This window comes from Cryptotermes secundus, unplaced genomic scaffold (assembly GCF_002891405.2).
Source record: "Cryptotermes secundus unplaced genomic scaffold, Csec_1.0 scaffold426, whole genome shotgun sequence".
Taxonomy (NCBI): domain Eukaryota; kingdom Metazoa; phylum Arthropoda; class Insecta; order Blattodea; family Kalotermitidae; genus Cryptotermes; species Cryptotermes secundus.
In genome coordinates this window covers 18,485-30,116 of record NW_019744113.1, presented here as the reverse complement: position 1 = coordinate 30,116, position 11,632 = coordinate 18,485, and the positions used below count along the sequence as shown (strand labels likewise).

Here is an 11,632-nt window from a genome sequence, read left to right as displayed (position 1 = left end):
TCCCCCGGGGGTAAACAGGCAGGGACGTGAAGCTGACCACTCACGTAAATCTAGTGCAGATGTAAAGAACGTTAGAGCTATACCTCCACTGCAGTCACTACAATCACCGAACCGAACAGGAAATGAGCCTAAAACAAAAGGTCAGTGATTGTAAGCGAGGTACCCTGCGTGTAAAGTAAAGGAAAAAGAGTCTCCATTGTTGAAGGTATTAAGTACAGTCTTCAGTTTACATACAAACGCACTTCTAACCCCAGATACCACCACTAGTTCCGAAGGCACTCGATGAACTCTGAGCAGCTGATCCACTGAAACCTCCACCCAGACCTCCATATCCTCCTAATCCACCAAATCCACCGCCTCCAACAGGGCTTCCAAAAGCAGATCCAACAGGGCTTCCGAAAGCAGGTCCACCAAATCCACCAGGGTATCCGAGGCCACCATACCCTCCTCCCAAACTATATGTTGCAGTTTGGGCTCTTGAACCTCCCAATCCAAAACTTCCAACAAGACGTTTCGACCGAATAGCTGGAAAACCAAACACAACTGTTGAAAGAGCTTGAAATGAATAGTAAGCAGTTTACATTTCGGGACGTTTCAACAAAGCTACATGAGATGGATGTGCTCTGAAAAATGGAAGTAAGAAATATATGCACATATTGTTTTCGGATGTCTCATGCAAAGGGATCGCCTAGAAAACATAGACGCAAATAAAAGGATAATATTAGAATGGTAATACAAGTAGATCATGTTAAAGAAGTTAAAAAAGTATAACGAATTTTCATATTAATAAACCTTGGAATTTATTAGCTGAATAGCTTTCAATATCTTAAGGAAACTATGTACCATTGAGTTAGTAAGATAGTAAATCCACCAGTTATTGACATAGTTGCCCGGTTAACTGTATTTTAATACTGCTAATAAAGTAATATTTAAAATGTTTTTGATTAAGTAGAGAAAGGATAGCCATATGTCATCTTAACCTCAACACGAGATGTTGGAAAGTAGATGGGTTCAATCTGTAGCAGGTTTAGTCAGACACATATAAGAACAAATTGAATACAATTTCTTGCATCTTCTAAACAGAGCTTGTTCGCAGTGCAGTTATTCTTTGGACATGTGGCTCTGCCTTTTAAGTATATCAGACTGTACTTACTGTCTCTATTGTTGTCTTCAGCGATATAAACATCTATATTATACGGACGTAACCCAGCCTTCGCATCTTCTTCAATATCCAATGTGGGGTCACGAAACGCATGATAGGCTGCCTCACTTATGGGTGGCGGGATTACTGCAGGCAAAGAAACAGAGAAATATTGCAGCGTGGAGTAATTTTTATCCTGAGTCACGTAGGTCAACATGAGTAGGTGCAAAAATTATGACCCAGGGGCTGTAGGAGACGATTCAGAGCTTAAATATTCAGCTACAAACTAAAATGTTTATAACGGAATTAATCACAATTTTGTTTTCTTCTTGAAATTTTCAGATATCCTAGACAATTAAAATATGGCAATTAAAAAGTAAATATATAACCTGACTCACTGTTATTAGAACTCGAAGTTCCAATACAACCAGAACCAAACGTCATCAACAATCCTAAAATCTATCTCAATATTATCGCCTTTCTTGCTCAAAATGTGATTCTATTAATATTGTATACATTTATAATCTTCTCCGTTCTACATAATAGTTTTAAGTTTTCTATTCGTTATACAACATTTGATTTATAATTAATATAAACATATGTTAATGATATATTCTGTCTGACTAAATAATTGCATGATAGAAGATCTCATTAAAGTTTTATAATTTCAGATGGTCAAGAAATTCCTAGCTTCTCTCTACGTTATATGTTTTTTCTTAATTACATTTATGTTTGTGTCTAGTAAACTAATATTATCAACCAGAAGTTCATGTGTCCGTTCAGTTCAGTTCAGATTTTCTTCAACCTTAATAACTTCATGCTTTAAATCAACATTCAAATGAGCAGCTTTGAAAACAGAGGAATCCAATTACTTACTTGCTGCATTGACAGTTGCAAGCGTCACGAAACCCAGAACTAAACAGCTCTTCTTCATTTTCTGGAACCTTAAATCTGACTGTTATTAAGCTCTTGGAATGTTATGTATTTATAGGTATCATCAGGATGTTTACATCTGTCTGATAATGGCAGTGAGTCGTGTTGTCGCTTCAGTGAACCCCCGAGGATTGGCAATAGAAAGGAAACTTTCCCACTCCGGAACAGAGCCTAGATTTCTGACATCAAAAATGACTCACTGGTTTTTAGGTTACGTTTCCACGATGTAGAACTGAATGGACAGAATGATGGCTGTGGGTGGTGATGGGAAAGGTTTTGGAAGGAAGCGACTCTAGGCTGCATTAAGATACTCTCCCGGTATTTGTCTGAAGGACTTAAGAAAAGCATGAAAACCATTGCTCAAGCAGAGATTCCAAAGGCCATAAATATAGACCAGAGGTTCGATATTCCAGCTTCAGTCTCCTGTCCCGTTGGAGCCGTATTGCTAGAAACTTTCTTGGTTCGTTGGCCGTACCATAGCTCAGGCTGTTAATCGCCGGCTTCCTACTGCTGCAGCCCGGGTTCAGTCCCAGCTCAAGTCAAGTGATATTTGTGGCGAACAAAGTGACACTGGCGCATGTTTCCTCCAAGTATTTCGATTTTCTCTGCCAATTCTCATTCACCAAATACTCCATACTCACGTATTATGAAAGGTTGACACAATAAGCCAATTAGTGACCGACGTACAAAGTCAATCCAATCTCACCCCACCTCATTAAATGAAAAAAAAAATGTTGTTGGTTAGTTGAGATTTCAGGTTCTCAAGGCGGAAAACATTAAGATTGCTGTCTGAGATGAGATGCGTAAATTCGTAGATATGTACCGACGTTTCGAAAGAACTTTACGTCTCCACACTCTGTGTACTAACATTAAAACATTTCCCGCAGAATTTACAGATATGGTTTACGATCTATGTTGAGGCACTAATTTCGCTGACAAGCGCCGGTCGTTCGGTCGGTATAGTTCGCTTGCGGACTAAAACAACGGAGTTTGTTTGTTGTTTTTGTTGATATAAAATTTCATGTTCTTAACTCAAATGTTTTATTTGTTACCATCGTCAAACAAAAAGTAAACATACTGCTGCCATGTTGTTACATTGCAGCCTACAAACTATTAAGCAAGAAAAAAAAATGTTGCATATTTTTTTAAGAAGAGTTGCACGTACTTTAAGAATCCTGTAATATCAGTCTCACCATTGTCTCAGAATTTCGAAAGGTCTCCATTTTGTTGTTGATAGTAGGATTCTTTTCTTCAGATGTTAGCGCGATCATAGTGTAAATTTGCACCTTACTAAATACGAGAGGTGTTATAATTTTGTCTCTTGTTTTGTATGGGTGATGAGAATAAGCTTCTCCCTTGCTGGATGAGCACAGATGAAGGATATCTGAGCAGGATGTTGAGTGAAATATTTTGAAGAGAGTGCAACAAGGGAACGAATAAAAGTGGCCAATGAAACACATCATAATATACGCCCTTTATCGAGCATTAAAGGGCCAATAAGGTTGACCTAGCTATCCCATGTAGCCTGCCTTGGAGATGAAACTTTCTTACACAATTTTCGAAGGAGAACCGAAAATCAATATACACCTCTGAAAACTTAAGCGTATGAGACTATAATATTAAGACGAATCTCAAGATAGGTTTTCTCAAAACAGGGTATTGATCCTAAGATTCCAGGAAAATTCGATGGATTTCTTGGCAGTCTTGACGACAATTAACTTTTCGACAAGGAATAGAGTTAGTCGAAAGAGAAGTACGCTAAATATGCCCTTTATATTTGAGGAAATACGGTGGTCATTTAGTCTGGTCTGGGAAAGCAATTAAGTTGATGAAATCTGTGAGACTTGACATTGAGACATCAGTGTTACGTCTGAAAAACATAGCCATAACGACAGCTTTATCAGCTGCACACCGCAAGCAATTTGAGTGTCCTGTCGATTAGATACAGAGATACACAGTGTCATGTATACCCTAATCACAGTACCTATGGTAGCTGTCGAGTGTTGAAAGCACCCACATGACAGTAAACATCTCCTGCTCCCAACATGTGGCGCATCTTTCATGGTCTGATATGCCTGTCCGTCACGCTTGCTCTGGGTAAGACAAAATATTGAATTGGCTTAGTATTAATCTTATTTTCCCGAATGTAATGCATCTCTTCCCCAGTTATGACATGAAATTCAATGCTAAGTATAGAATTGCACATCAGCAGACACTGGATAAATTCTAACTGTAGTAAATAACTACTGACGTACTAAACAGTTCTAAGAATTGTTCATGTGTTGATCTGAAAGAAAGCGAGTATAAGGTCAGTCAGTTTTCGAGAGATATTTGGGAGAAAGTAGAGTGTACATTACATGCGTACAAACGCAGTACTTTTCCAGTCTAAATTATCTGTGTCATATTCAAGAAGTCTTCGTTTCGAGTTTACATTTCGTTCATAAAAAGCAGTGCTTTACTTAGAATTAAATGGGAACCACTTGTAAATTTAGAATGTTAATAAGTAAAATATTAGCCATGTAATTAAGACATGCGCCGGTCACGGTAGCCGAGCGGTCTAAGGCATGTACTGTCTTCGCTCGCTTGGAAACCGGGATCGTGGGTTCGAATCCCACTCAGGGCATGGATATTTAGTTTGTGTATGTGCGTTTTTCTGTGTTTGTCTACAAGTAGAGGCCTTGCGACGAACTGATTGCCCGCCCAAGGAGTCCTACCGAATGTGTAAGAACTAGAAAAACCGAAGTGAACGGAGAAGTTCATGGAGGTAGGCCTAGGCCCACTGGGGCTGTAGTGCCAAGGAAAAAAAATTAAGACATGCAGGCTCGGTTCTAATGTTAAAATCTCACAGAGGATATGATCTATTTATAGTTTTTCTGCATTTGATGGTTGTAGGATGTTTATATTTTGTTTATTCACTTATATAACGACACTTTGTAAACTGTATAAGTCCTGAACTTTGCAATGGAGGACTAATTAACTAACTACATTTACAGAATGTTTCCTTGTTTGGTTGGCTTACTGATCGCCATTGAAATATAGAAGTGTCGTTCCCATTAAACGTAGGTAAACTTATACCAAACTGCATGGCATCACATCCCAGAATATATATATATATATATATTTCTCATAGTCGCTGCCGTTAGAATCTGAAATCTAACAGAACATATCTGTGTTACAATTTCATGCGAAATGCTTGGTGCTATAGGACCTATATTTATGTGCGGAATAGTGTTTATACCTCTGAACCATGAAATTCGTCTAAATAAGGTACAATAATTCAGTTTACACTTCACAGGAAATATCCTGCTTTTCCATTACAAAAACCAATCGGTTTATTCTGTTTAGAGAAATAGTCCTTATCTACAAGAAACATATAGATAAAATCTATGGTCAGACTACAGAGTTTTGTAATTTTAAATCAAGTGGTACCAGTAACCAGTGCTATATGTAACACCGGTTTACATTCAAAAAGTTATACCTTTTCCTCACAGTCTGTATTAATGCCTTTTGTTTGACTCACTGAATAAATATGGATTTATCTAAACAGGTTTAACCAGTTGATCCTTTTAATGCAATTAAATGATCAAACTCTTCAAAAATCTATGGTAAGAAGGAAAAGTTGTCATTGTGACATCACGAATATTCCCATGTATTCTTAATCACGTCTGCATGTTCCTCTCTGTCACTATCGCCATAATAATATTATTTGTGGTAATGAACTCAGAGGTAATCTCAAATGTGTGTCGTTAAATTTACGACAGTGGAACGCATGTACAGCGATGCGATATAAGAAATCTCTATTAAAAAATGGTGTTCAGAACTGTTTCAGTTGTTTCACCAAACAGGCAGGCTACCAAAGTGTTAACGTGATTTGCATTCAGTAGATCCCAGGTTCAAAACTTAGCTGGGTTAACAGTTGTCCTAACTGAGAGTTTCCTCAGCCACTTCCGGCGAATACCACAATAATGCATTTAAATTAGCCTTGATCATTCTCCAGTTTATTGTTTCCAGTTCACTGAATATAATTATCATTTATACAACGACAAAATCCAGACAACTGGATATGAAGTATTCGCTCTTTTGTATTATGCGAATCTTCCCCCCTCCCAAAAAGACTAGATTTGACGACCACTCATAAAAACAACGGTTGACTAAACTGAACGTTATTGCGAAATCTTGAAAATCACGATTCCTTCACTTTGCCCCAGAATGAATCATAGCTGATATTTATTTTCATTCTAGACAATGCAACTTTTCAAACACATAAGGTAAAAAGGTAAAGTTGTTCCTGTGCTTAACTAATTAAGCACTATGCCATGAAGGCGTATGGGGGAGTGGATGTATAGATACACATTTTCTTGACCTCGGCATTAGCTGGAGGTGAGTGGTTACCTTCAAACCACGGCCGCTTTATCCCCGGGGGAAGAACCACCGGTATCTGCATGCTCATTGCTTTTACTCTGTAGACGAATATCTCAATGTAAATAGAGAATAATGTAGAATTAAGCTATATTAGTTTAAGATAAAATTAGTTGTACCAGTAGGTATTCTTTTGACTTGTTCCATATCCAAAGGTATTAACCTGCTTAGGGTTTATGGAATGCAAATAAATTCAAATTCAAATACCTACTGGATAGGAGGCTGGCTGGGCCCCAGAGCCAGTTTTGACGACGCGGAGAAGAAAAAATTCTTGATCGTACCGGGACTCGAACTTTAATCTCTTGTTCGTCCAGCCCGTAGCCAGACGCTATACCGACTGCGCTATTCCGCCCCATTTCAAACAGATACTCTTACAAATTCAGCTCACTTCGAGTATTTATTTGAATTTTGCAACCTAGTGTGATCAAGATCAATATGAGAAACAACTTTCTCTTTTACAGATTCTAATTCCGGAAGTGCCATTGAAGTTTCTGGAGGTTCCGGCAGCGGTTTGACAAGTGAATTGCAGGTTGAATCGCAGCTGAGAACCGGACTTGTGTCTGCCGCTGCTTCAGTAGTATCCACAGCAACCAGTGCCTCTGGAACCTCCGAGAAACTTACAGATTATTTTCTAGGAGGACTAACCGCAGGGGTGACTGATTTAGTAACAAGTGATCGAACTTCAACAACAAAATCTCGTTCCTTCAGTGGTAAAACAGGATCTTCTACTGTAATATTTGGAGAGTCAGAATCCGGTTCAGAAACTGAAATTTCAGGGCCTTCAAAATTATCAGATCAGACAAACACAAGAATTTATAGACACTTTGGTGGTACCGGATTGGCAGCATCCTCAACGTCATCTGCTCAGTCAAGTACAGGATCTTCTAGGCCCAATGTTAACTACAGAAATTACGGGGGCGTGGGAAGACCAGGATACTTCGACCAGTATACTTTAGGACAAATATTGGCTGAATATGAAGGTCAAAGTGGTATAGGATGGTTGGCAAGTTCGGGATCTTCTGCTCAGGCAAATTCAGGATCTCTTGGTGGTATCTATGGAGGTAATGGAGGCGTGGGATTAGCGACAGTTCCAGGATCTTCTGCCCAATCAACTTCTGGATCTGTTGGTAGTAGCTACGGTGATATTGGTGGTGTAGGATCAGTGATTGGTTCGGGAGTTTCTGCTCAATCAACATCAGGATCTTCTGGTAGTAGCTATGGAGGTTTAGGTGTTGTAGGATCAGTGGTAAGTTCAGGATCTTCTTCTCAGTTTACATCAGGAACTGCTGGAATTGGCTATGGCGGTGATGCAGGATCAGTGGTAGGTTTGGGAATTTCTGCTCAGTCAGCATCAGGATCTGCTGGTAGTAGCTATGGCAGTTTAGGCGGTGTAGGATCGGTGGTAGGTTTGGGAGTTTCTGCTCAGTCAACATCGGGGTTTGTTAGCAGTGGATATGACGGTTTGGGCGGTTTGGTCGGTTTGGGTGGCGTGGGATCAATGACAGGTTCCGGATCTTCTGCTCAATTAACTTCAGGATTTGTTGGAAGTGGCTATGGAGGTTTTGGTGGCACAGGATCTGTGACAGGTTCAGGTTCTTCTGTGCAGTCAACTTCAGCATCTGTTGGTAGTGGATACGGAGGTGCTGAAGGAATAGAATCGGCGACATTTTTAGGATCTTCTGCTCAGTCAACTTCTGGATCTGTTAGTACTAGCTACGGGGGTATTGGTGGTGTAGGATCGGTGACAGGTTCAGGATCTTCTGTGCAGTTAACTTCCGCATCTGTTGGTAGTGGATACGGAGGTGTTGGCGGCATAGGATCGGTGACAGGTTCAGGATCCTCTGTGCAGTCAACTTCCGCAACTGTTGGCAGTGGATACGGAGGTGTTGGAGAAATAGGATCGGTGACAGGTTCAGGATCCTCTGTGCAGTCAACTTCCGCAACTGTTGGCAGTGGATACGGAGGTGTTGGAGAAATAGGATCGGTGACAGGTTCAGGATCCTCTGTGCAGTCAACTTCCGCAACTGTTGGCAGTGGATACGGAGGTGTTGGAGAAATAGGATCGGTGACAGGTTCAGGATCCTCTGTGCAGTCAACTTCCGCAACTGTTGGCAGTGGATACGGAGGTGTTGGAGAAATAGGATCGGTGACAGGTTCAGGATCCTCTGTGCAGTCAACTTCCGCAACTGTTGGCAGTGGATACGGAGGTGTTGGAGAAATAGGATCGGTGACAGGTTCAGGATCCTCTGTGCAGTCAACTTCCGCAACTGTTGGCAGTGGATACGGAGGTGTTGGAGAAATAGGATCGGTGACAGGTTCAGGATCCTCTGTGCAGTCAACTTCCGCAACTGTTGGCAGTGGATACGGAGGTGTTGGAGAAATAGGATCGGTGACAGGTTCAGGATCCTCTGTGCAGTCAACTTCCGCAACTGTTGGCAGTGGATACGGAGGTGTTGGAGGAATAGGATCGCTGACAGGTTCAGGATCTTCTGCTCAGTTAACTTCAGGATTTGTTGGAAGTGGCTATGGAGGTTTTGGCGGCATAGGATCGGTGACAGGTTCAGGTTCTTCTGTGCAGTCAACTTCCGCATCTGTAGGTAGTGGATACGAAGGTATTGGTGTTGTAGGACCGGTGACAGGTTCAGTATCTTCTGTGCAGTCAACTTCCGCATCTGTTGGTAGTGGATATGGAGGTGTTGGTGGCATAGAATCTGTGATAGGTTTAGGACCTCCTGTGCAGTCAACTTCCGCATCTCTTGGTAGTGGATACGGGGGTATTGGTGGTGTAGGATCGGTGACAGGTTCAAGATCTTCTATGCGGTCAACTTCCGCAACTGTTGGTAGTGGATACGGAGGTGTTGGCGGCATAGGATCGGTGACAGGTTCAGAATCTTCTATGCAATCGACTGGAGGATCTGTTGATAGTAGCTTTGGAGGTTTCGGTGGTGTAGGATCTGTTTAGAATTCGTGACAGGATCTGAATCTTCAGCCTTTATTCTTGCTAAATAACTTTTTGAATCGAAATTCATACTCAGGCTACTCGGTTCTTGTGCTCTATTTACGATTTAACCGTAGAAATATGCAAGCGCAGCTGTTCTTTTATACTCTGAATGTATTTACTTAACACTGCCGTTAATTTTGGAAATGCAAACAAATTTTCTCTCTTCAAGCAGTAGTAATTCTGATTTTATAAGGGAATATAAAAGACAGGTTGCGGGTTCGATTCCCCACGATGTCATTGAATTTTTTCAATTTACCTAATCCTATGAGCCGATTGTCTGGAAAATGTGGGAGCCTCGACGTCTCACAACCCTATGGGGCTTCACTGCCTGTTACAGGGATAGCTTTACTTTTTCTTTTTACTTACCTAATACTTCCAGCCGCAGTATGGCCCTGGGGTCGACTCAGTCTCTAACAGAAATGAGTACCAGGAATCTTCCTGAGGGATAAAGGGCTGCCGGCGTGTAAGGCTAACGACTTGACCGACATCTGTGAACCGACTCTCTAGAAAATGTGGGAGCCTCGACATCTCACAACCCTATGTGCCTTGACGGTCTGTTACAGGAACAACTTCACTTTTTTTATCTTAACGGCAAACCGGAGTAGCACGCACGGCATGAAAACAAAAGACAAAAGAAGAAAATTGTACGAATATACATGTTACTGCTCTTGGGTGTCCAAGTTATTCCTTCACCCTATCTACTGACGAAAATTTCATACTAATTAAGGTGACTTAAAGTAAGAAGTTAAATTATGGTGATGTTAATTTTAAATAATCTCTCATGTAACATACAAAAGCTTTATATAAAATATGATAAATTTCGATTCCCATTTTTAAAATTTGAAGAAGTTAAATTATGGTGTTGTTAATTTAAAATAATCTCTCGTCTAACATACAAAAGCTTCATATAAAATATGATAAATTTCGATTCCCATTTTTTAAATTTTAAGACCTAATATTTTAATATTGGTATATAAAATACAAGAAAAACGTAAGCAGTAGTATAACAATTACTTTTGTATAATATTCATTAACGTATGCACGTCTACTTTTTCTCTAAAAATTAGCGGGTTAAGCCAAGATTAGAAGCCGGGACGTCATGCACCCAAAGCAGGAATCATAGCCCTAGACTACTGAGCCTACATGTCATAAACAACTTCAGGAATATTATACAACTGACACTACTATTTAATATGCCCGATTTACAAATTATATATGTTATTAACATTAACATAATAAATTAACACAGCAAGAACACCTGTTTATATAATTACATTAGAATTGCATATCTTAATAAATGACCGTATGCTATGTTGGATTTGAGGTTCTCACAACGGCGAATGACGAGTTCTGATTTCTGTAATCTAATAAGTAAATATCACCGAAGTTTCGGAGAAACATACCGCCTCCACGTTCAGGCCCAGGCCTCTCCTCACGCGGTTTTCTCTGCGTGCTGCCTGTTTCATGTTGGTTTCTTGCTTGACTTACTCTTCTACTAAGAAGATGGAGGCTTATGTTCCTCTGGAAGGTCGGTACTTTCACTAGAGTAGTGTTCCGCAACCGGTGTGCCGTCACAAGGTGAAAGGTGTGACGCGAACTTCTACTTGTTGTAAGAAATTAATTGTCGAATTTTATTCGTTTTATTTTATCCCAGTTACCGTGTTTCATATGCTTGTATTTTATTATCAGCCACTGCACTGATCAAATAAAATGATGCTTGTTTATTCTTTATTATATGCCGTAATTTTTTATGTACATTAATGTTGTATTCTAAGAAATTAAATGTAAATTTTTACTCACAGTTGTTGTTATATCATAGTTTTTATTATTGATTTTTTTTATTTTTCTCGCATCTGTAGGGTTTCTTTGATATACTTGCCGCATGTTCTGTGTACGTGCTTTTCCCTAAAACTGCAGGGATTAGCAAGGGTTGCCCTGTCTTTTATAACGCTGTTTTGGTGTTTGCCCCTGTTTATTAGAAGTTAGAGCTTCTTCAACTTTATGACTTTCTGCCTATAACGATGCACCCACCGATTGTTGGACTTCATTTAAATTATAAATATTTCAAAAATTAGTAGGTATATGTGTCACTTCTTCCGTTTGAAGAATAGAGGTCCCGCTTTTTACAATTGTTTCAG

The 11,632-nt window shown here is 39.9% G+C and overlaps 3 protein-coding genes across 3 annotated transcripts in view; 2 read left to right on the top strand and 1 right to left on the bottom strand.

Annotated features, from left to right (window-relative positions):
- LOC117283092 (spidroin-1-like) overlaps positions 1–9,761 on the top strand; it is a 31,950-nt gene extending 22,189 nt beyond the window's left edge. The window contains exon 2 of the mRNA XM_033755460.1: positions 6,955–9,761. Within this exon, the coding sequence (XP_033611351.1) occupies positions 7,992–9,455 (1,464 nt within the window). The 5' untranslated portion in view covers positions 6,955–7,991 and the 3' untranslated portion in view covers positions 9,456–9,761. The remainder of the gene's footprint in view (positions 1–6,954) is intronic.
- On the bottom strand, positions 245–2,075 carry LOC111874459 (glycine-rich protein 5-like). Its single transcript, XM_023869977.1, has 3 exons — positions 2,018–2,075; positions 1,154–1,288; positions 245–525 (listed from the first exon to the last, which is right to left on the bottom strand). The coding sequence occupies exons 1-3, from the start codon at positions 2,073–2,075 to the stop codon at positions 245–247; spliced, it is 474 nt and encodes a 157-aa protein (XP_023725745.1).
- LOC111874468 (uncharacterized PE-PGRS family protein PE_PGRS46) lies at positions 4,120–7,951 on the top strand. Its single transcript, XM_033755463.1, has 3 exons — positions 4,120–4,171; positions 6,955–7,895; positions 7,943–7,951. Exons 1-3 carry the CDS (start codon positions 4,120–4,122, stop codon positions 7,949–7,951), a joined length of 1,002 nt encoding a protein of 333 aa, XP_033611354.1.
- Positions 9,762–11,632: the final 1,871 nt, after the last annotated feature.